The sequence below is a fragment of the Lemur catta genome, chromosome 18 (genome assembly GCF_020740605.2).
Source record: "Lemur catta isolate mLemCat1 chromosome 18, mLemCat1.pri, whole genome shotgun sequence".
NCBI lineage: Eukaryota > Metazoa > Chordata > Mammalia > Primates > Lemuridae > Lemur > Lemur catta.
The window spans coordinates 36,724,334-36,749,570 of NC_059145.1; the positions used below are offsets into that span (position 1 = coordinate 36,724,334).

Consider the following 25,237-nt stretch of genomic DNA (forward strand, 5'->3'; position numbering starts at 1 on the left):
TCATACCATATTTGTCATTTTGAGACTGTCGTATTTCACTTAGCATAATGCCCTCAAGATTATTCATCCATGTTGTAGCATGTGACAGGATTTCTTTCATTTTTGAGGCTGAATAATATTTCATTGTATGTATACCTCACATTTTGTTTATCCATTCATCCATTGAAAGGCTCTTAAGTTGCTTTCACCTCTTGACTATTGGGAACAATGAACATATAGGTGTGTAGATACATCTTTGAGATTTTGCTTTCAGTTTTTTTGGATATTGCAAAGAAGTGAGATGGCTGGATCATGTAGTAGTTCTACTTCTAATTTTTTGAGGAACCAACATATTGTGTTCAATAGCAGCCATACCATTTTATATTCCCACTAATAATGCACACAGTTCAGTTTCTCTGGATCCTCATCAACACTTGTTATTTTCTGTTTTTTTGATGGTAGCCATCATGGTGGGTGAGAGTTGGTATATCATTGTGGTTTTGGTTTGCCTTTCCTTAATGATTAGTGATGTTGAACATCTTTTCATGTGCATATGGTCCATTTGTACATTTTCTTTGCAGAAATGTCTGTTCACATGTTTTGCCCATTTTTGAATTAGGTTTTTGGTGTTTTTGTTGTTGAGTTTTAGTTCTCTATATATTCTGGATATTAATCTCTTATCAGACACATGGTTTGCAGATATTTTCTGCCATTCTGTTGGTTGCCCTTTCACTCTGTTGATAGTGTCCTTTGGTGCACAAAAGGTTTTAATTTTCATGAAGTCTACTTTGTCTATTTTTTCTTTTGTTGCCTATGTCTTTGGTGTCATATCCAAGAAACCAACATCAAATCCAATATCGTGAAGCTTTTGCCCTATGTTTTCTTCTGAGAGTTTAATAATTCTAGCTCTTACATTTAGGTCTTTGATCCCTTTTGAATTAATTTTTGTATATAGTGTTAGGTATGGATCCAGCTTCATTCTTTACCTGTGGATATTCAGTTTTCCCAGCACCATTTGTTGAAAGACTCTCCTTTCCTCCTCGTTGAATGGTCTTGGGACCCTTGTCAAAAATCATTTGTTCATTTATCTGAGAGTTTATTTCTCAGCACTGTTTTATTCCATTGGTCTATCTGTCTTTATGCTAGTAGCACACTATTTTGATTACTGTAGTTTTGTACTAAGTTTTGAAATCTGGAAGTATGAATATCCATCTTTGTTGTTCTTTTTTAAGATTGTTTTGGCTATTTGGAGTCTCTTGAGATTCCATATGAATTTTAGGATTGATTTTTCTGTTTCTCAAAAAAATGCCATTGGGATTTTGATAGGGATTAGATTGAATCTGTAGATTACTTTGGATAATATTGGCATCTTAACAATATTAAGTCTTCCAACTCATGAACATGGGATGTCTTTCCATTTTTTTGTGTCATCTTTAATTTCAGCAGTGTTGTGTAGTTTTTGGTATACAACTCTTTTACTTTCTTGGTTACTTTTATTCCTGAGTATTTTATTCTTTTTGATATTATTGTAAATGGAGTTGTTTTCTTAATTTCCTTTTCTGGATTTTTTCCTGGAATACAAGGATGGTTCAACATGCAAAAATTGATCAGTGTGATACACTACATTAACAGAATGAAAGAAAACAACTAAATAGTTATCTCAGTTGATGTGGAAAAAGCATTTGACAAAATGCAGCACCTTTTCATGATAAAAGCAGCAAACTAGGAATAGAAATAACTTGCCTCAATATAATGAAGGTCATATATGAAAAGCCAATGGCAAACATCATATTCAATGGTAAAAGACTAAAAGGTTTCCCTCTAAAATCAAAAACAAGACAATGATGCCCACTCTTGCCACTTCTGTTCAATACTGTGTGTGCTGTGGAATAAATCCCATTTGGTCATGGTATGTGTTCCTGTTAATATGCTGCTGAATTCTGTTTGATAATATTTTATTGAGGATTTTTGCATCAGTGTTCATAAAGGATATTGATCTGTAGTTTTCTTGTGGTGTCTTTGTCTGGCTTTGGTATGAGGGCAATGCTAGCCTCATAGAATAAGTTAGGAAGTGATCCCTCCTCATCAGTTTTTTGGGAAAGTTTGAGAAGGATTGTTGTTAGTTCTTTAAATGTTTGGTAGAATTCACTAGTGAAACTATCAGGTCTAGAACTTTTTTTCTTGGGAGATTTTTGGTTACTTATTCAGTCTCCTTACTAGTTACAGGTTTATTCAGGCTTTCTATTTCTTCATTTTCAATCTTGGTAGGTTGTGTGTTTCTAGGAAATTATCCATTTCTTCTAGATTATTCAATTCGTTGGCATATAATTTTTCGTAGTATTCTCTCATAACCCTTTTTTTCTGTGGCATCTGTTGTAATGTCCCCTCTTCATTTCTGACTTTAGTTACTTGAATCATCTCTCTTTTTTTCTTTATTAATCTAGTTAAGGAATTGTAAATTTTGTTGATCATTTCAAAAACCCAACTCTTAGTTTTGTTAATTTTTTTCTATTTTTTTTTGTTCTCCATTTTGTTTAACTCTGTTCTGTTATTATTTCCCTCCTTCTGCTAGCTGTGGGTTTAGTTTGTTTTTCTTACCCTATTTCCTTGAGAGTGAGAAATATTTTTAAAAATTATTTAATGTCTTTTAAGATAACAGTGAAGTTGTTGCAGTCATAGTTAAAAGGGCTCAGTTTTTTAAACTGCACAGGTATCTTGCATACACACCTTCCTGTGGAGGCTATGTTCCCGTTAACTAGAGCATCCTTCCTCTCTTGCTGTCAAAATATCATCACTATTCCCTTCCAAGCCCTGGCAATTGAAGTTACTTGTTCTGAAAAGATACATGAGTGTGTATGACAGAATAATGGTCCCCAAGTATGTCCATGTTCTAATCTCTGGAACCTGTGAATTTGTTGGGTTTTATGGCAGAGGCAAACTAAGTTTGCTAATAACTGACCTTGAGTTGGAGACATTATCCTGGATTATCTGTGTGATCCCAGTGTAAACACAAGAGTCCTTAAATGGGGAATAAAGATTCAGCTGGAGAGAGATTTGAAGATGCTCTACTGCTGGCTTTGAAGATCAAGGAAGGGAACAACAAGCCAAGGAATGCAAGCCACTCTAGAAGCTAGAAAAGGCAAGGAAACAGAATCTCCATTAGAACCTCCAGAAGGCATGCAGCCCTGCTAGCACCTTGATTTTAGCCCAGTGAGATCCATTTTGGACTTCTGACTTCCAGAACTAAGATAATAAATTTGTGTTGTTTTAATCCCCTATGTTTGTAGTAATTGTTGTGGCAGCTATAGAAAACTAATACAATAAGTTAACAAAAAATTAAGATCCATTCATGATTGTTGATATTGCAGTGGGTAGCTAACAAGCTCTAACTTGAGCTGAAGGCAAATTTCTCACCTCAAAGAGCAGAACCACCAAGGATGCAGTGTTACCATCCTGAGTTAGGAGAGCCCTTTAATTAGTGATGGCCAAAAAGGAAGAGCTGTTTTTAAGATGAGGTAATTGTCTCCAGATTGGAGTTGGTTTATCAATAATAGTCTTCTAAAAGTTGTTATTTAATTAGCATAAGATAATAAAAGCACATATTTATTGTTTACCATATGCTAGACATAGTGCCAAGCACTTTCCAGACCATATCTTGTTTAAACTTGTGAAGTATTATTATCACAGTTTATAGATGAGAACTTGCACAAATTCTTAGAACTACTAAAAGATAACTGGAGTTCAGACTCAAATCATTCTGGGCCTAAAGCCTATGCTCTTAACCATTATGTGGTATAGAGGAGCAGCAGCAGCATACTAGAGTACACAAAACCCAGCATAGAAAAGGTACCATACGTCTGCTGCCTGTTTTTCAACAGCAGGCTAGTGCTAAGGGACAGAAGATATAACCCCTTGGGTGCTAGAGCACTGTCAAATTGCAACCTTGAAGATGTGGTACTTTCTTCTGAGCCCTGTGCCTGAGAGCATCTCAGACACTCTGTGGAATGCAAATGTTTTCTCAAGTGTTTATGGGAAGTAGTATTGCCCAGAGCTATAAAATTGTGAATCTCTTTTTGATGCTTTGTCTTGGTTAGTATATTAGGCTGCTTGTTACTAGGACATCCAAATTAACAATGGCTGAAACAAGAGAGAGGTTTTTCTCCTGTGTGAAAGTCCTGTTCTATGACATCTTCAGGGCCCAAGTACTATCTGTCACTTTTTTCTGCATCCTTGTGGTATCACCCTTTTCTGCATGGTCTGAGATAACTCACCACAACTACCTTCCAGCCAGGAGAAAAAAGAAGGCATGATAAGGATGTGATTTGGACATGGTACACTTCAGCTCTTACATTGGCCAGAACCTATCTGCAGTGAGGCTGGAGAATGTGGTCCTTAAGATTTTTTTTTCCCCCTAAGAAAAGGTTTTGCTCTGCTGCCCAGGCAGGCTCCTGGGCTCAAGGGATCCTCCAGGCTCAGCATCCTGAGTAGCTGGAACTATAGGTGCATGCCATCATGCCTGGCTGAGAATATAGTCTTTAGTAGCCATGTAGCAGCTTAGAATGCTGTCATCCTGGGAAGAAGGGAGAATAAGGGTGGGGATAGCCAGCAGGGTCTGTATGTCAGGGCTAGTGTTAATCACTGTTCTGGTTATAACTCTGAGTTTTGGCTATTCTGCAGCCATGTTGTGGCAGGGTGCCTACTGCTATTGTTGAAAGAGAAAAGCTGTTTTGAAAGAACATATACTGCATAATCCTGTTAATGTTAAATTTGGTTTGTGTATACATGTGCATAGAGAAGTCTGGAAGAATGTGATTTAAGTGGAAAAAATCAGTAGAACTATCTCATTTTGGAAGTAGGGGGACATGTTTTTGTCCATATTATATAGAGTAGGATGCTGGAATCCTGATCATCCTTTTGTCTGTGTGGTAATTCTGAAATGTTTGTGAGGAACCTTGTAGCAGTGATTCGGGGCATTGTGTCCTCTCTAGGCACGTATCCTCATTGGATTCTCAATTGTCTGCAGATAATCCCCCAAGCCTGAGAGGCTGCTGAGGTCCTCCCTCAGCAAGGAGCAGTGGACTATGGCCCAGTCAGCCCAAATAGAGAGTTGCATCTTGGATATTAAGTTAGCAAAGCCCTAATGCTCACTCTGAGAAAGTCACTTGCTGCCACCAACATCATCAGTATTAGGCCAGTATGGGCCTTCATTGTCACCCACTGAGAACTTCATGTTCTTATCCTTTCTCTGACTAGCAGATGGAATTCTCCTTTTTTCCCCTCCTAATTAATTTTATAGTTCACTGAAATTGTAAGTAGTTGATACGAGTTTTTAAAAATTAAATTTATTCTTCCTCTTTCCTTTCTGGAGAATTCAGTCCCAAAGCTATTGGGTAAGACTAAGCAAGGTAGGCATCTTCAGGAAAGACAAGAGGAGGGGTTTGGGGGTGGGAGGAAGGATCTCTGGAAATGGGTGAGAGAAGTGGATAGTAGCAGGTTGTCAGAGCCTGAGCATGGTAATGAGGGTAGGATGTTCATGTAGGTGGGCTTTCTGGCACAAAGTGGTGGGGCTTAAGTGGAGGAAAGGGGGTGTACATGTTTGAGGGGGTGGCAGAAGTTTGTCAAGGGATGTCAGAACCTGAGTGGGGTATAAGGAGGGCATCCACACAGGGTGTGGCCTAGCATGGGGGAGGGTCAGAGTCTGAGTGCATAAGGAGAGCATTGTGGGGTGGAAGTAGGACAGCAGCAAGAGGAGATTGGTTACATATAGGAGAGCAATAATGTATGTAAATACCTTGTGGATAATGGGAGTCAGGCTTGTTACTACCTGAGAAGGGGAGTGCAAGTAAGGAATGAAAACTGGAATGAACCCTTTGGTATTGGATTGGAATTGTTAATATTGGTGTGAATTAATGGTTTCCAGTACGTGTAGATATGGAAATAAATATAGATTTGAATGAGCATATGTAATTTCCTAGCTTTGTCCTTTGAGACAGCCTGGGAGCAGCAATAGTGCAGTAAAAATCAGCACATCCAACACCCAGATCTTGGTTTTTAAATACCATTTTACCAATAAAAGGAACCAGAGTTTCTTGAGGAAATGATTGATTTCCAGGGTTGGGGCAAGGAAAGTACAAGATGAGGCTGGAACATCTTATGGTGTTAGGAAATAAGCAAGTGCTCAGTGTGATGGGAACATGTCAGAAGGACATAGAAAACAGAAGCCTTCTTGACAGGACTTCTGCTAACCTGTAGCAATTTGAGCATCAAAATAATTACTGTAATGGTTTGTAATCCACTCAGTAAAATAGGAATCTAGGAGTTCATATTGATATAAATAAATGAATAAATTGAAAGTTTGATGAGGAATGAAGTTTTACATAGTCTGGAGGTACCTCCCCATAAAGTACAAAGAACTTGGTCAATAGAGAAGCCTGGCACACAGCAGCATTAATGAAGTGATCAAAGTTAACTTCATCTGAGTAGACAAGACAAAATTGTATGTGACCTGACAGGATACAATGAGATGAATGCAGCATCACTTCTGTTATAGTCCTGATAAAGAGGCGTAACCTGAATTTAATTGTCAAGAAAGTAGAAAAACTGAAATTGAAGGACACTGCAAAATAACTGGCCTTTAATCTTCAAAAGTGTCAAGATCTTGAAAGTCTAGGAAGGACTAAGGAACTATTTCAGAAAAACGGAAACTAAGGCAATGTAATTAAATGCAACATGTGATCTGGACTTTATTCTTTTGCTGTAAAGGACAGTTTTGGAACAGTTGGGAAAATAAGAATGGGGTCTGAGGATTAGACGGCAGTAGTACACTCATCCTTCAGTATATGCAAGAGATTGGTTCCAGGACTCCCCATACCAAAATCCGCGCATACTCAAGTCCCGCAGTCGGCCCTGTGGAACCTGAGTATATAAAAAGTTGGCCCTCCATATATGCAGGATTAGCATCCCTCAAATACTATAATTTTGATCTGAGTTTGGCTGACAAAAATCTACATGTAAGTGGCAGTTCAAACCTGTGTTGTTCAAGGGTCACCTGTGCTGTATCAAAGTTCATTTACTGAGTTAAATGATTGAATTACGGTCCTTGTTTTTAAGGAACGTACACTAAACCATCAGGAGTGATGGGACATCATGTCAGAACTTACTCAAATGGTTCAGAAAAAAATACTGTTCTTGCAACTTTTATGTTAGAATAAAAAGTAAAAAATAAATATGTTTACTAAAAGAATGCCTGTAACATGTCGGATAAGGTCCCAAGAGAGATCAAAGCCTTAATGACCATAACATTCTTTGTAATAACTTATCTAATTTGCATCTAGAGGTTTAGTTGTCTCATAGAACTCTGTTGGAAAAAAGCCAGAAAGAATAAATATCCATGGCCGGGCGCGGTGGCTCACGCCTGTAAACCTAGCACTCTGGGAGGCTGAGGTGGGTGGATTGCTCGAGGTCAGGAGTTCAAGACCAGCCTCAGCAAGAGCGAGACCCCGTCTCTACTAAAAAAAAATAGAAAGAAATTATCTGGTCAACTGAAATATATATATAGAAAAAATTAGCCAGGCATGGTGGCGCATGCCTGTAGTCCCAGCTACTGGGGAGGCTGAGGCAGTAAGATCGCTTAAGCCCAGGAGTTTGAGGTTGCTGTGAGCTAGGCTGACGCCACAGCACTCACTCTAGCCCGGGCAACACAGCGAGACTCTGTCTCAAAAAAAAAAAAAAAAAAAAAGAATAAATATCCATGAACCTAAAACCCAAGAAATTATCTTGGGAACATAAGAAATTGTCATTATAATTACATGTGAAATTTAAGAAATAAATTTCTTAATTTATTTTAACAAATTGTCATTGTAATTACCTTTGAAGTTTTCCATATGTTCCTTACTATCTTTCTCCAAGATATAACCACTATTCTGAATTTTATGTTTATTATTCCCATGCTTTTTTTTTTTAATAGTTTGGTCATGTGTAGATGTATCTTATGTCCTTTCCTCTTTGGTAAGCTCTTTAAGCTAAGGGCCTCATCTTTGTCCTAGTAATTGATTTTAAAGTGATGTATATAATAGGCACTTGATGGTACTTAGCAGAAAAAGTCTCTGTCACCACTAACTGAAGAAAGAATTCATTTTGTAAATTTATAAAGGAGGTATCAAACATGTACCTGTTTTCAGCCATTTATGAACACCATGAAAGGTAAATCATCTTCATTTATAGAAGATCCCATTAACATGGGTTTAGTGCTTGTGCCCTAAATCTTAAATACTTAGCATCTAAAGGACCATCACAGATGTTAATTTAGGTTTTTATGTCCTTAACATATAGTTTGAAGAGGAAATGCACACACATCTTGATTTTGTTGTTCTCTTTTAGTTTTAATCATGGGGATAATCTGATGGCAGATTCTAATATGTTCTGTCACTTGGAATATTGGACATTACCACAGATAGTTTTGAAATATAACTTTTTATAGGCTTTGGATTGATATCGTTTTTTTAAAAATTTAATTGTAACAGAAATCAACCAGACTATTATGAAGTGGTTTCTCAACCCATTGACTTGATGAAAATCCAACAGAAACTAAAAATGGAAGAGTATGATGATGTTAATCTGCTGACTGCTGACTTCCAGCTGCTTTTTAACAACGCAAAGGCTTATTATAAGGTAAGAAAGCATCAAATTTGGGAGGAATCCAATCTGATAATTGTCTGGCTTTTTAATATTGATCAATGTGGTAGATGAGTAGTGGTTTCTTTTGTGGTTTGAGTTTGCATTTCTCTTATTAGTAAGGAGATTGAACATTCATATGAATTTGAGCCATTCCTGTTTCTCTTGTGTTTGCTCACATCTTTTGTCCATTTTTCTCTTGGATTGTTAGTCATTTTCATATTTATTTCTGGAAATTTTTAAATATCTTAGATACTCATCCTTTTTTGATTATATGTGTTTCAAATATCTTCTCCCACTGTGTGTCTGTTTTTTCACTCTTTTTATGGTGTCTTTTGATGAACATAAGTTTTTATTTTAATATAATCAAATTTATCACTCTTTAAGTTTGTGATTTATTCTTTGTTTCTTGTTTCGGAAATTCCTCTTGCCCAAAAGTTATAAAGATATTCTTCTCTTATATATTCTTCTTAAGGTTTTATAGTTTTGTCTTTTACATATAAGCCTTTAATGCAGCTGGGATTGATTTTTGTGTCTTTTATGAGGTAGGGATCTGTTTTTTTCCCACAGGTATAACCAGCACCACCCTCTTTGCATATGTTGCAGTGTCAGTGCTTTCATTGTTTCCATATCCTCCTGGATCTGTTTCTGTCCTTTTATTCTGTTCCACGGGCAAGTCTATCTATTACTGGGTTGTTTTGTTTATTTCTTAATTATAATACTATAGCTTTATAATTCTTTATCTGGTAATACTGAAAGCAGCTTAACTATACTTGTCCTTTTGCATTTTCTTACACATATTTAAATTAGTGTGTTAAGTCAGCAAGCACAAAAACAATTGTTGGAATTTTTATTGGAATTTCATTGACTCTGTAGATCATATTGGGGAGAATTGGCATAATATTGACTATTCCATTCTATAAATTTGGTATGTCTTCATTTATTAAAGTCATCTTTATTGTATTTTAGTAAAGCTTTACATGTTTGTTTATAAAGAGTCTACAAATATATTGTTAGATTTATTCTTAAGACTGTGTTTATGTTTTTAAATTGAGATATAATTCACACACTCTCTTAAAAATGTAGAATTAAGGGGTTTTTAGTTATTCATAAAATTTTGTGACCATCATCATTAACTCCAGAATATTTATTATGCAGAAAAGAAAACCATACCAATTAGCAGGCAGTCTCCATTTCCCATTTTCACAGCCTTTGGCAACCACTAATCTACTTTCTTTCTGTATGGAATTGCTTGTTCAGACTTTGCATATAAATAGAATCATAACAATATATGGCCCTTTGTGACTGGCTTTTTCATTGAGCATAATATCAAGGATCATCCATGTTGTAACACATGTATCAGTACTTCATTCTTTTTTATGGTTGAATAGTAGTCCATTGTATTGATATACCACATTTTGTTTATCCATTTCCTAGTTGATGGAACATTTGGTTTCCACTTTTGGCTATTATGAATAATGGTGCTATGAATTTTGTGACTATAAGAGTGTCATTCGTAGGGTACTGATGCATATCTTGAAAATAGCATATATGTGAACTGTTAATTCAGTTTATAATCTTTACCTTTTAACTAGAGCATTTCAACTCTTTACAGTTTTTATAGTTACCAATATATTTGGATATATTCCTGCCATCTAAATTTCTACTTTCTATCTCACTTGTTAATGTTTTTATTTTTTTCTCTCTGCCTTCTTTTGGTTTTTGTTTTGTTTATTCCCTCTAAAATTTGGAAGTTGTAAGATCCATTGATAATTTTTTAGTTCTTCTCCAAAAAGCTTTAATGTACGTAATTAACTTATCAAAGCCAGAAGTTAATCATCATGTTAATCCTGCTTCCAAACAATACAAAGACCTTAGAATAATTCAACTCTGATCACCTTTCTCCTTATTTATAATGCTGATGTTGTGTACTTTAATTCTTTTGTGGCAATTTTCAATCCTATAAAATAATATTATTGTTTTATATAGTCAGTATTTATTTCTACTACTTTCTTTATTCTTCATTCCTTTATTGCTATTAAGAAGTCATTTGTCTGTGTAATTGTTCCTTTAAAGGTTATCTGTCTCCTCTTTCTGGCTAACTTTAGTATCTTCTTTTTCTTTTTCATATTCTATAGTCTCGTTGTGATATATTTAGATGTAGATATCTTTTTATTTATAAAATTTGTGGGTTGTAACACCTCCTAAGTCTTAGATTGGTGTTTCTCATCAGCTCTGGAGAATTTTCAGCCATTGTATCTTCTCATATTGCCTGTGCCCCATTCCCTCTTTCTTCTCCTTGTTAGAACTCTAAGTGGATGTTGTATTAGATTTCTCTCAGGTCTCCATTTCTCTTAACCTTTCATATACTTTTGTGTCTGTGTTGTTTTTTAGGTAATTTTTAGTTCTTTCCGATTTCTTGGTAATATCTGCTCTTTGTCTCCCATCCTTATAGCCAAGAATCCTTGGAAACTAAACCTTAGTTTTATCACAAATAAATGCCCTCGGGGTGAATATTGGCCACAGTGTTCTGCTTTTTCATGTCGATTCCCACTTTTATTCCTTATTTTTATGAATATTCTTACTTTTTATTAGCAGCTCATGGATGCATTTTTAAAGTTTTGTTTTATTTTTTAAACATTGTATCCAACATTGTTTTTACTAGAAAGTTTCAGTTCATGCCCACTATACTTCAGGAGTATAAATCTTCAAGTTATTAAATAGTTTAAAAATAGAAGTTATATCATTACAGTCATTAGCTTCTATCTTTTAGATCAGGTCTTGCCTTTAAATTGTCTTTCTTAGTGTAGTAGTAATAATTAGTTTTACTTTAGTAAATCATTTGTCTTCTGCCTGAAGTCTTTCTGTAATGAGAGAGGACATAAATAAATAATTTGATTTCAGAATTCCTTTAAAACATATACTTAGTTTCTCAGAAGAGGGATTAAGGCCTATATATCTTCTAATCATAAGGATTTTAACATTTATAATAGATTTTTTTAAAGTTATGTCTTAAAATACTAGTCTCTCCTGGAACAGGATGCTTTAAAAGTAGCAACTGATTTACAATAAATTACTAAAGTGATATTTTTTCTCTTCTCTTTGCTAATATACAGCCAGATTCCCCTGAATATAAAGCTGCTTGCAAACTCTGGGATTTGTACCTTCGAACAAGAAATGAGTTTGTTCAGAAAGGGGAAGCAGATGACGAAGATGATGATGAAGATGGTCAAGACAATCAAGGCACAGTGACCGAAGGAGTAAGTGTGCAGCTGGAACTGGTAATGGATGGGCTGTTTGAAGGTGGACAGGGCCCCTGCCTGTGATTCCCTCTGGGTTGTCAAGGGCTTCTTGGGCAGTCATATGGGTAATTGGGAGGGTAAATGGACATTCAGCCGGAGAGCTCTAATCCAGTTTCAAGGGAACCTAGGGTATCGTGGACAATGTGTGCTATGTGTGTTTGTTTTCATGAATTGTTCTTATATTAATGCATAGTTTCTGCTCAATTTTAAAGCAAATCTTGCTACCATCAAGAACTAGTTCAGTATTGCTAGATTTGAGACATCATGTAAGGGTGGGCAGTATTGTGATTAAAATTTGGAGAGTTAGTGGAATTACCTTAGGAATATTTTTGCAGGTTAGACTGGTTACTGTTCCTAGAACATGCCAACATTGTTTTTATTAGAGTTTCAGTCAAGAGTTCATGCTATACTTCAGGAACATAAATCTGAAGTGTGTTCCTGCCTCTGGAATTTTGTAGTTGCGCTTACCACTGGTTAGAATGTGCTTCCTTTGGCCTTTCCTGTGACTGGCTCTTTTTCATTATTTTAACGTCAGTTACAGTGGTGTCAACTGAAAGAGGGCTTTTCTTACCACCCTATCTAAATTGTTTGCTTCACACTCCTCTTCATCCTTCACCCCACCCTACCCCATCATCACATCATTCTGTTCTGTGGTCTTCTGTTTTCATTACTATTTGTGAAATAACTTGTTCATTAGTTTATGTGTTTATTTTCTGTCTTCCCCCAAGTAGAATGATAGCTCCTCAAAAGACACCTTGTTTATTTATTCCTGGCATCTACACTATACCTGACCTGTAGGTACTGATAAATATTTGCTGAATGAAAATACATGTTTGGAAAGAGAAAAAAAGAATACTAGAGGGGATCACAACTCTATTCTGCAGCAAAATTGTAAGAAACTCAAAGCAGAGCATTCCACTTTCTTCTGTAAGATACCTAGATAGACCTTTTGCTGAAACACAGAAATAAGCAGTAGTAGGTGAAATTCTCAATTCTTAGCATCTCAAAATATAGTTCCTAGGCACTTTGTCAATTTCTTTTAAGAAATTAAGTGATTGGAATTAGGTAGAAGGCTATTAACAGTAGAGATTTCCTGGAATTTTACTCTGATATGAATACAGGAGAAGCAACTCAACCTATGCTTTTGGGGGTAGAATATTACTTGCAGAGGCCCCAGCCTTACTATAAGCCTCCAGGGTTCTAGTCAAAGAATAAAAATGCCTATGTTTAGGACTTGGCTATATTGCTTTCTGTAATGCATAATTGATGAGAAAGTGAGATGATCTTGTACATTCATATATATACCTCGTAAGTTTCTTTGCAGCCTTAAGGTTCCCATGACAGGAGAGGAATTTTCAAGCTTCTAATTCTTAAGTCAATGATGATTTCCCAGCTGGGAGCAGTAGCTCATGCCTGTAATCCTAGCACTCTGGGAGACCGAGGTGGTAAGATCACTTGTCAGGAGTTTGAGACCAGGCTGAGCAAGAGCAAGACCCCATGTCTGTAAAAAAATAGAAAACTTTGCTGGATGTGGTGGTGCATGCCTGTAGTGCCAGCCACGTGGGAGGCTGAGGCGGGAAGATCACTTGAGCCCAGGAGTTTGAGGTTGCGGTGAGCTAAGATGAAGCCACTGCACTCTAACCAGGGTAGCAGAGCAAGACTCTGTCTCAAATAGGAAAAAAAAAAAAAAGATTTCCTTGGAGTTTTCCCAATTGTGGGAATGGGTTGTATGAATGTATCCATAATACCCTATTTCTTTTGTCACCTGCCAACACATTTTCAAAGTAGTTGATTGGGTTGGGAGGAAAAGAATCTTGGCTGTAGAACATATCTCTCCTCTTTTTGAAACTAACTCCATGGTACTACTATGTTTTAGCCAGGAAGTAAATGACATAGTGGGAATTTTAGTTTACTTTCATTAGTATCATTTTGTTTCTCTAAGCTTATATGTTAGCACTGAGACAGAAGGCTTTAACCTCTGCCAGTCTCCCAAGCTTACGTAGTTGGAGACTCTGAACTAATCACATGTCTTATATATTAAATAGTTATTGGGTGTCTGTTATTGCCAAGCATTGTTCTAGGCCCATGAAGTGTTAGTGCCCTATCTGTGGAATTAATGTTCTACCTTAAAATTGAGACTATACTAAATAAAAAGAGCTTCTGTTAGATTAAGACAAAAATACCAGTGCTTTTATGATTTAAACCAGAAATAATTATTAATCTTCATTTCATATGCACGTAACATGGTTTGGACTTGAAGTACCATTTAACATAAGCCTTGATTAAGGCATCCCATTGCTCACTCTAGAAATTTGCTTTAGATTCACACCCTCCCTGGTCAAGTACTCTTTGGGGCATATACTTTCCCATGTTAAAACAATGACTAAGCTAGGTGTAAACCAGTCAGTCTGAAGAGCAGAAATAGTGTGCATCAATTTATTCAATATTAATCCAGTATTGACATAACTTGAATTCACTTGTGAGGCCTAGTAGAGCAACCCATGGTTAACAGTATGTAGTCCCCACTCTACATAAATGGTCATCTACCAGAATACCAAGACTTCAGTAGATATAAAGAGCAGACACAGAAATGGCCAAGTGTAATGGGGCATGTTTTCTCTAGCTCAGTTGCTCGGACCCTAAAAAGGTATGCATTTCCATCATTTCACACATACACTGCTTGAACTTTGCTATTACAATGTTTACTGTGGAATAAAGTGCAGTAAAAGGACCTGGTACAAGGGATTTAGTTACAGAAACAGTGAAAGGAACCTGGTTAGTTTCATGTAGGCTATTCTAGGGATATAATCCCTATTATCTGGCATCAGAGTATTTCTGTGATATTCTTGAAACTTGTACTTTAAATAAGTAATACTTAGAAGTTGCTCTTTTGAATTAGATTTATAATTTTAAAAGCTATTTAATATTTAGCACTTATGTATTGATTTCTATCACAAAGTATTTTTTTCTCCCCTCTCACCCCCACCCCCCACCAGTCTTCTCCAGGCTACTTGAAGGAGATCCTGGAGCAGCTTCTCGAAGCCATAGTTGTAGCCACAAATCCATCAGGACGTCTCATTAGTGAACTTTTTCAGAAACTGCCTTCTAAAGTGGTAAGTTATGTGATTAAAGACAGGTGAATTAAAGTGTTTGGTTTTTTTAAGTACTTCAAGAATTTTATTAGTTCTTAATAAATAAAGTAAGGTTAAAAGGAACGTGTCGGATGCAGCCAAGAGATCCTCCTCCTGGCCTCAGCAGCAAGCACAAGGGACATACATGGTCTGTCATTTTACTTGACCAAAAGGTTGTGGATTTTTTTTTTTTTTTGAATCGTTTTTGTTTTTTTGATTGATAGTTCTTTTTTTTATATTGTGGTAAAATATACATACCATAAAATTTACCATTTTAGCCATTTTTAAGTCTACAGTTGTGTAGAATTAAGTACATTGACATTGTTGTGCAGCCATCACCACCATCCATCTTCAGAACTTTTTAGTCTTGCAAAACTGAAATTCCATACCCATTAAACTATGTCCACTCCCTCTTCCCCCAGCTCCTGGAAACCACCATTCTGCTTTCTGTCTCTATGAATTTGCCTATTTTAGATACCTCAAATAAGAGAAATCATACAATATTTGTCCTTTTGTGACTGGCTTATTTCTCTTAGTGTATGTTCAGGATTCATGCATATTGTAGCATGTATCAGAATTTCATTCCTTTTTAAAACTGAATAGTATTTTATTGTTTATATATACTACAGTTTTGTTTTTAAGCTTTTTTGTTTGTTTGTTTGTTTATTTATTTATTTATTTTGAGACAGTCTCACTCTGTTGCCCAGGCTGGACTTGAACTCCTGGGCTCGAGCGATCCTACTGCCTCAGGCTTCCAAGTAGCTGGGGCTACAGGCACGTACCACCACACCCTACTACATATTGTTTATCCACTCATCTGTCAATGGCCATTTAGGTTGTTTCCAAAATTGGTAAAATCTTGGTCAGTGATAAAAATAAGCACCTTAACTAAACCTTTTATTTATAAAAGAGAGGAAACTTTGCTCAGGAGACAGGGTGAAAGGAAAATAAATGAGTTCTTCCTCCCTTAGTTCTCCTTGGTCTCCTGGTGTTGTAGAAGAGAGAGAGATGAATTAGGTATTCTTCTACCCCAGAAAGGAAGTGGTTTTCTAGACAAGTGAGACCTTTTGAAGGTATCAGGGCCCCTTATGGCTTCACACCCAAGAGACAATTAATCTAGCTATAGGTTTGACTCACATTAGCCTATGAAACTGCTAAAATTTCCATGGCCTCAGTATTCTTACATTTCTATATAGGCTATACTTTGAGAAGTACTCCACCATACTACTTAACCCCATTGTGGTCATGTACTTGTGTATCTGCCTTCTTCCCTACTCCCTGCATTTCCTGAGGACAGCAAATTTACCTTTGTGTCCCTGCCATGTAGTTGGAACCCAGTATGTCATAGATGTGCAAGAAGTGCTTGTTGACTGATGAGTGGCATTGACAAAATTAGTCATTTAAAGATGTGTCTTGACTAATTATAGGGCAATTATGACATTAGAAATAAAGTGTATGGGCCAGGCATGGTGGCTCACACCTGTAATCCTAACACTCTGGGAGGCCGAGGCAGGTGGATCGTTTGAGCTCAAGAGTTTGAGACCAGCCGGAGCAAGAGTGAGACCCCGTCTCTACTAAAAAAATAGAAAGAAATTAGCTGGAAAACTAAAAATATATAGAAAAAAAAAAATTAGCCAGCATGATGGCGCATGCCTGTGGTGCCAGTTACTCGGGAGGCTGAGACAGTAGGATTGCTTGAGCCCAAGAGTTTGAGGTTACTGTGAGTTAGGCTGACGCCACGGCACTAGCCCAGGGCAACAGAGTGAGACTCTGTCTGAAAAAAAGAGTTATTTTTACTCTGCAGGAGATAATCAGTAGTGGTCAAACCACCAAGTGTGATTTAGAGCAATAAAACATTGATATGTAGTTTCTCCCATTTCGGGAGGGACTTCAGGGACATCAGGCAGGAGTTGGTTGGGGAAAGCAGGTTTCTGTTGGTCCTTTGGGATGTGACAGTTTGAAAGATAACAAGGATTGAGACCTGGAGGGGCAGGGCAGTTTTGACTTCCTTTATAAGTCCTTCCCAAGCAGGCTGGCTGAGTGGGAGAGGTGGATAAGGGAATATGTGGACCAACAGCCTGGATTACTCTGTACCCATCCTGGGTGGCCTTGACATAATTTTTTTTCTGAAGTGTCCCTCAGGTAGAACTGCTGAAGAGAAGAGACAAGAAAGCTAGGAGAAGTGTTAAGAAATAGTGGTAAAATTAGGGAGCAAATGAGATGAAGCAACATTGAGATCATCCCTTCAGCCCAGTAATTGAGTGAAGGCCTTCTGTTTCATTGTTCTTGCTTGGGCTTCAGTCGGGTTGAACAGGTAGGGAGAGCTGGCAGAGCATAGGGTGACTTCTCCTGAACCTCTCCTGCCTGAGAAGACCAACTTTTGATTTTTGGTTGACTTCTTTCCTCCAAGGAACAAAACCTGTAGGAAAGTGTAAGGGCAGTGAATGACCGTAGGTATTAGGAAAGCCTCAAAGATAGTCCTAAACATGTTCAACTTCTTGGGATGAGCTAGTGTTTGATAAATCAGAAATTGCTTATAATTTTGCTTCATTTCTTTAACAAAGTTCATTTTAAAGGCGTTTTGTTTTGAAAAAACTTACTTTGAAATAAATAGAAGCATTAAGTTAAACATGAAGTTAACACATCTTGCAACCTTTTTTCTTATGATCTGTATGAATGCTTATGTGAAATATAATTACGTTATTTAGATTGCCAAATTAAAAGAGCTTATAACAAATTCATCAAGAGCATTCTTCTGTTTTATTTCCAGGCATAGACATCTTGGAACCTTAAATTAAAAATTGTATGATTCTGTGAATTTAGATTTTTTTTTTCTTGGCACTGACAACACCAGTAGAATTTTTTAAAATATTAAATTGTTAGCTGGGCTTGGTAGCATGCACCTATAGTCCCAGAATTCCGGAGGCTGAGGCAGGAGGATCTCTCGAGCCCAGGAGTTCGAGGCTGCAGTGAACTATGATCACACCACTGCACCCCGCCTGGTGACAGAGTTAGACTCTGTCTCAAAAGGAAAAAAAAAAAATTAAATCATAATATGTTAGTTGCCTAATGATAACTATCAAATACCAAGTATAAACTCCTATAACATGCTGTTGGGTATTTCATGAAGCTTCTTAAAAGTAAATGCTTTTTGTTTCAAATATAACAGACAATATGCTGGATAGCTGTGGCTTCAGCCTTGAATCTCACAAAACTGCTGATGTCATTGTTTGAGCAACAGATTGTCAATGTGCTTCTTTGTCTTGTTAGCTGAATACCCTCACTTATTGATAATGCCTGGGTTTTTGTCTTCCAGCAATATCCAGACTATTATGCAATAATTAAGGAACCTATAGATCTCAAGACCATTGCCCAGAGGATACAGGTATGATGGTGACCATATGTAACCATATATGGTTTAGAGAAGATTGGCCTATGGTCTTTCTTAGAAGCTTTTAGAAAATCGAGAAGCCATATGTCTATAAGGGGTTATTAGTAAATAAAATAAACAGATTACAATCACTGTTATTAATTGTAGCTTTGGATTGTATCTTAGTACAAAAATTAAAACACGTTAGTTACAGACATTTCTGATTGTGAAAGGCACATTGGCAATAAAAGCTTTGTTGTTTATTTTTATCTGCTTCCATACAGCTTTAGGATATACTAGAGTAAGTTATCCATAACAGATATTAGAGTGTAAGGTCAGTGAACAAAGGTACTGCTTTGTTCTCTTCATCTCTCTCCCCTGTCCCCTCCTCACTATATCCCCAGCAGTAAATAGCAGCGACTAACACTCACATAGATTTGCTATGTACCTAGCACTGTTCTAAGTGCCCTCCCTAAATGTATAAGCTAATTAATTCTTATAATAGCTCCATGGGGTAGATACTGTTACTATTCCCATTTTACAGATTAGACAACTGAAATGTTAAGTAACTTGCCCAAGTCTCCACCTAAGGATTTGAATCCAGACAGTCTGGCTCCAGAGTCTGTGCTCTTAACCCCTACACATACTATCTCTCCACAGAGTAGGTGCTTGATAAGTAATAATTGAGCGAATAAATGACTAGAGTTTAAAGTTTGATGATTAGTGGTTAAGGAAAGTATAGGGAGAGAGAGCTAAATTATACCAGAAATCTAGTTTTTACAATGGAACTGATGTGGTTCTTTTCTTAGCTCTGCTTCTTACTAGCTATGTCACTCTGGTTAGGTGACTTGCCTGTTTGCTCTGCTTGCACACTGGGTATGGTGTTGCCACTTTGCAGAGTCAAAGAGGTCAGTGACAATGTATGTAAAGCATCTGTCATAGCACCTACAGGATGAGGCCCTAGTAAATGTGAATCACTGATTCTCCCAAGGTAAGGCAGCTTTGCTGCTCCCAGGAGATAATGCAAAAAGGAAAACATAATGTGTTACATAGTCCCATTGAAAAATGATACTGAAAGCAACAGTGGTTTGTTGGGAGGGAGAAACTTCTTTGGCTTTAAATCTGAGAGAGTAGTCAAGAATGACAATGTAGTAATTACTAGTACCACGAATACATTTTCACAGAATGTTAACATACAGATTCCCCAATGTATCCTCTAGTTTTTAAGGCAAACCCATAAGTGCTACTAAGAATGATTCAAGTCTCCTAAATCCCTAGGTTTTCTAACATGTGTCTACGGCGATAATGTTTTCATAATACTGAAAATGAAATCAGATCTTTAAACAGTTCTATTTGAGCTCCAGTTTTCTTTCTCTTTGACTTGTCACCTTATCTTGTCCTTTCTTCCTTCCAGAAGTCTCAGAGTCATCTTTTGCCATCACCCTAATCAAGATCCTGTCCTCTTATATCTGAATTGCTGCAATAATCTTTCCTACCTCTCTGATGAAAAGCTCTCTAGTCATTTCTACATCTTGCTTCCTGATACTGGCTTTCTTCCTGCCATTCTGCTGCTCAAAGACTTAAGTCGCTTGTTTTCTAATGCCTGCTAAAGCATGTCACAACTCCTTGTACCAGTTCAACAATAACCAACTCTGACTAACTTAAGCAGAAAAGGAATTTTTGAAAATGATATTGGATAGCTCATAGAATTGTTGGGAGAGAAGGCTAGGGAACTAGCTTGCAGATAACAGGCAGAACTCAGGGCCGTCATGGCACAGCTGAGGTCATGCACAGCCTCAAGGTGCCACTACTGTTAACCACTGTCATTTTTCACTGTGGGCCCCAGATGCTTGCTGCTCCACTGCTAGACTCTCCTCCCCTGCAGGAGTCAGGAATGAATTCCTGCCATCCCTGGCTATTGCAGTAGTGCCTCTAGACCTAAGAGTGAATTAGCCGACCTATGGTTACTACCCCTTCTCTGGCTATTAGGCTTCTGGCAAAGCAACCATTTGCCCACTTTCAACCTCCTTGTGGAAGATAGGGCCCTCCCTACCACCTGTGTTGGATTTGCCTCCAGATAAGAAACATGCACAGATGTTGGGTAGTCCCACATGGAAAATAGCTACTCTCCTTCACCTGACTTTCTGGATTCTGTCTTATTTGTCCTTACCTTATCTAAGCACCTTGTGCTTATGGCTACTCTTCTCCACCCTCCACTTCACTGAATTTGGTTTCCTCATTCTCTCTAGAACATGTCCTGTTCATTTTTGTGTGCTTACCATTAGTCTTGTGTACCTTTTACCTAGAATGTGTCCCTCTTTCCTTTCCTCTGTAAAGTTAGGCAACTGTGTGATCCCTGGGTTATTTTGGACTGTGTGAGTTTTAAGATGTGAAAGCTCTAGCACATAATAGGTACTTACAAAATATTAGCCTTTGTGTTGGACTCATTTTATATTTAACCCCAAGTGGTCTGTATAACTAGAGGGAGTTTTACTTCACATTATTAAGCCCACTTTAGTGAATTAGTATTCATGAAGCACTTAGAACTGTGCTTGGCACATAGTAAGCACGATGTGTTTGCTAAGTAAAACTTTTATTTGATGTTTTAAAAATTGTAAGTTATTTTTGTGAAAATAATGTAGCTCTGGTTTTGTTACCTATCTCAGAAACATATTTGTAAATGGGTACAGTAGTAATTTATAAAAAAGAAAATGACTTTACATATTGTTCATATATGTACTTTCCAATAATGTCTTGGAATATGGTGACAATTTAAAAATACGTGGAGTTTTTTTTTATAAGGTTATACTGATTAACTCTCATTAAGAGGAACTGCTATATTTTGTTGTTTACTATAGAATGGAAGCTACAAAAGTATTCATGCAATGGCCAAAGATATAGATCTCCTAGCAAAAAATGCCAAAACTTATAATGAGCCTGGTTCTCAAGTATTCAAGGTTAGTTTTTTGTTGTTGCTGTTTTTATTGATAATAGTAAATACTTTAATTTAGGGTTAATAATTTTTATATAACAACTTCATTGAGATATACTTCACATACCATACATTTCACCCATCTAAATAAAGTATGTGACGTAATGGTTTTTAGTATATTCAGAGTTGTGCAACCGTCACCCTAATCAATTAGCAGTCACTCTTCAGTTTCCCTAGCCCTAGGCAACCTCCAGTCTACTTTCTGTCTCTGTATGTTTGCCTATTCTGAGCATTTCATATAAATTAAATCATATACTATGTGATGTGGATTCTTTTGTAACTAGATTTCCTTCATAATGATTCTAGCATAATGGTTTCAAGATTCATCCATGTTGTAGCTGTCACTACTTCATTCTTTTTATTGCTGAATGATATTCTATTGTGTGGATATACCATATTTTATTTACCCATTCGTCGATAGCTAGATATTTGGTTATTTCCACTTTTTGGCTGTTATGAATAATGCTACTGTGAACATTTGCTTATAAGTTTTTATGTGCACATATATTTTCATTTCTCTTGGGTGTACCTACCTGGGAATGGAATTGTGAGGTCATATGGTAACTATATATTTAACTTCCTGAAGAACTGTCAAACTGTTTTGCAAAGTAGCTGTACATTTTACATTCTGCTAGCAATGTACAAGTATTGTAATTTCTCCACATCCTCTCCAACACTTGTTTTCCATTTTTGTTTTTGTCCTTATAGCCATCCTAGTGAGTGTGAAGTGGTATGTCATTGTGGTTTTGATTTACATTGCCTTAATAATTAATGATGCTAAACATCTTTTCATGTGCATATTGGCCATTCTTATATCTTCTTTGGAGAAATGTCTCTTCAGATCTTTTTCCATTTTTTAATTAGGTTACTTGTCTTTTATTGTTGAGTTGTAAGAGTTCTTTATATATATATTCTGGATATTAGACCCTTATCAGATATATGATTTGCAAATATTTTCTCCCATTCTCTTTTCACTTTTGTGATTGTGTCCATTGACACACAAAAATTTTTAATTTTTATGAAGTCCAGTTTATCTGTTTTTATCTTTGGTTTGCTTATGCTTTAGGTGTCATATCAAAGAAACCATTGCCTAATCCAAGGTCACAAAGATTTATACCTGTTTTCTTATAAGAATTTTATAATTTTAGCTGTTTACATATTTATATCTTAGATCCAATTTGAATTAATTTTGGATTAGTTAGTAGGTACATGGTAGGCATATATATAGGGTATGTGTGAGGTAGGAGTCCAAATTCATTCTTTAAATGGGTTATTATCCCAGCTATATGTATTGAAAAGACATTTTTTCCCCATTGAATTGTCTTTGTACCCTTGTTGAAAATCAATTGACCATAGATGTATGGGTTTGTTTCTGGATTCTTGGTTCTGTTTCATTTATCTAAATGTCTATCCTTATTCCAGACAAGGTTATTTTTTGATCCATTTTTTGGTTAAATATTGATTTGTTTCCTGATTTTAAGCTTCATAAATATAGAAAAACAACATGTGTAATGTAGTACACGATGTAAAATGACTATCATTGCTTTGCAATTTCCTCTTAGAAGTTATGTTGTCCTATAAGGAATAGTTGCTTGTAGAAATTTACTGAATTAGTCATATATCATTAGGAATTTAGCAAAGAATGCTCAGAAAATCTTTTGGGGGTAAAATCATTTAGAGTTTCTGAATGTTGACTCAAATACTCAAAATTTCTGTTGGTAGTTAATACTAACTTTTATCTTGTATCTTTTAAGAAACTCTGAGTGAGAGTCAGGAATGAACTGTGAAATCCTTGTATTCTTAGTCCCTAATAGCACATTTTAATAGTGTATAGTACTAATGTTGTTATAGTTCAGAATTTCACTTTTTGGTTTAACTATTTTCTCTAATGTCAATTTTAAACAGAACAGAAACTTTTTTTTTGTTTTTGAGACAATCTCACTCTGTCACCCTGGCTAGAGTGCCGTGGCATCAGCCTAGCTCACAGCAACCTCAAACTCCCGGGCTCAAGCAATCCTCCTGCCTCAGCCTCCCGAGTAGCTGGGACTACAGACATGCACCGCCATGCCTGGCTAATTTTTTTTATATGTATATTTTTTTCTTAGTTGTCCAGCTAATTTCTTTCTATTTTTTTAGTAGAGACAGGGTCTCGTTCTTGCTCAGGCTGAGCTCAAACGATCCTCCCGCTTCGGCCTCCCAGAGTGCTAGGATTACAGGAGTGAGCCACCATGCCCAACCAGAACAGAAACTTTTGATTTAGTTTATTAGTATGCTATTAATTTAAGTGAGTACATCATCCTAAATTTGTGTGCACAGTCTTTAACCTTAGAAGTGCATCTTTGTTCCAATTTTTAGGTTATTGTATACAAGTAGAGTTCATTATATATAGTTGCCCCGTATACATTTTCAGTTTCACTTTCAGTTTCACTTTCCATGGTTTGGGGGTAAGAAAATATTAAATGGAAAATTCCAGAAATAAACAATTCGTAAGTTTTAAATTACACGCTGTTCTGAATATCATGATGAAATCTCGTGCTGTCCAGCTGTGTCCCATCCAGTCCCACACGGTCCCTCTGGGGATGTGAATTATCCCTTTGCCTGTCTACTCTGTGTACACTACCAGCCCATTAGTCAGTCACTGAGAAGCCATCTCGATTATTACATCAACTGTTGTGGTGTAGCAGTGCTTATGTTCAAGTAACTATTATTGTGCTTAATAATGGCTTCACAGCACAAGAGTAGTGATACTAGCTAGCAATTTGAGATGCCATAAAGTGTTTTCTTTGAGTGAAAAGGTAAAAATTTTTGACTTAATAGAAAAGGAAAAGAATCATGCTGAAATTGCTAAGATATGTGGTAAGAACAAATCTCCTATCCATGAAATTGTAAAGAAGGAAAAGGAAATTTGTGCTAGTTTTGCTATTGCATCTCAAACTGCAAAAGTTACGGCCACAGTGCATGATGAGTGCTTAGTTAAGATGGAAAAAGAATTAAATTTGTGGCTGGAAGACATAAATAGAAACATGTTTTGAGTTTGGTACTATCTGAGGTTTCTGGCATACACTGGGGATCTTAGAACATATCTCCCACGGGTGGGGGGGGGCGCTACTGTATTTCACCATTAGATCTTTGTCTATGTATTACTTGACTAATTGTGAAAGAGCTAGGAGGCCTTTTAACTTATATTTAATTAGTGACAATATTATGAAGATGTTTGGGAAGCTTGTTGAAAGGTTAGAGGATGCAGCTTTGTGGATATTGAATGGAAGTCTGCTGTAAGTAGAAAGAGTGTCATAGAAGGTGCCCACTGCATGAGTAGGGGCATTTTAAACTTTCCTTTTTTATTCCTTTTTTAAGCCAAGTAATTTTATCTTGACAGGATGCAAATTCAATTAAAAAAATATTTTATATGAAAAAGGCAGAAATTGAACATCATGAAATGGCTAAGTCAAGTCTTCGAATGAGGTAGGTTAAAAAATGGCTAAAATCCTTATCCCTTTGTGGTTGCTGAATTTTCTAGCTAGTGAAATCAATACAGTAGAAAATAAGATTTATATGACATTTCAAGATTATTCTTAGAGTTGATAATGTGATTCTGAAGACAGTAGAGGTAACTCTTACCCAGCCCCTTCATTGCAGCTGAAGGGCTTTATTTAAAAAGAAATATTTTTAAGACTTAACACCACTATATACTTTTATTGCTTTATACAAATATAACTATATATGTATGTAACATATATTCTACATATATATCATACATAGTGAATATGTATGGAGTATTATGGTATTT

The 25,237-nt window shown here is 36.5% G+C and overlaps 1 protein-coding gene across 16 annotated transcripts in view; it reads left to right on the forward strand.

The window, feature by feature from the left end:
• Window positions 1-25,237, forward strand: part of PBRM1 (polybromo 1) — a 120,342-nt gene that overhangs the window by 6,857 nt on the left and 88,248 nt on the right. For all 16 annotated transcript variants that reach the window (XM_045530028.1, XM_045530029.1, XM_045530020.1 and 13 more), the window contains exons 4-9: window positions 8,502-8,649; window positions 11,769-11,912; window positions 14,951-15,067; window positions 18,402-18,470; window positions 21,314-21,412; window positions 24,827-24,912. In XM_045530028.1, coding sequence (XP_045385984.1) covers window positions 8,502-8,649; window positions 11,769-11,912; window positions 14,951-15,067; window positions 18,402-18,470; window positions 21,314-21,412; window positions 24,827-24,912 — 663 coding nt within the window. The remainder of the gene's footprint in view (window positions 1-8,501; window positions 8,650-11,768; window positions 11,913-14,950; window positions 15,068-18,401; window positions 18,471-21,313; window positions 21,413-24,826; window positions 24,913-25,237) is intronic.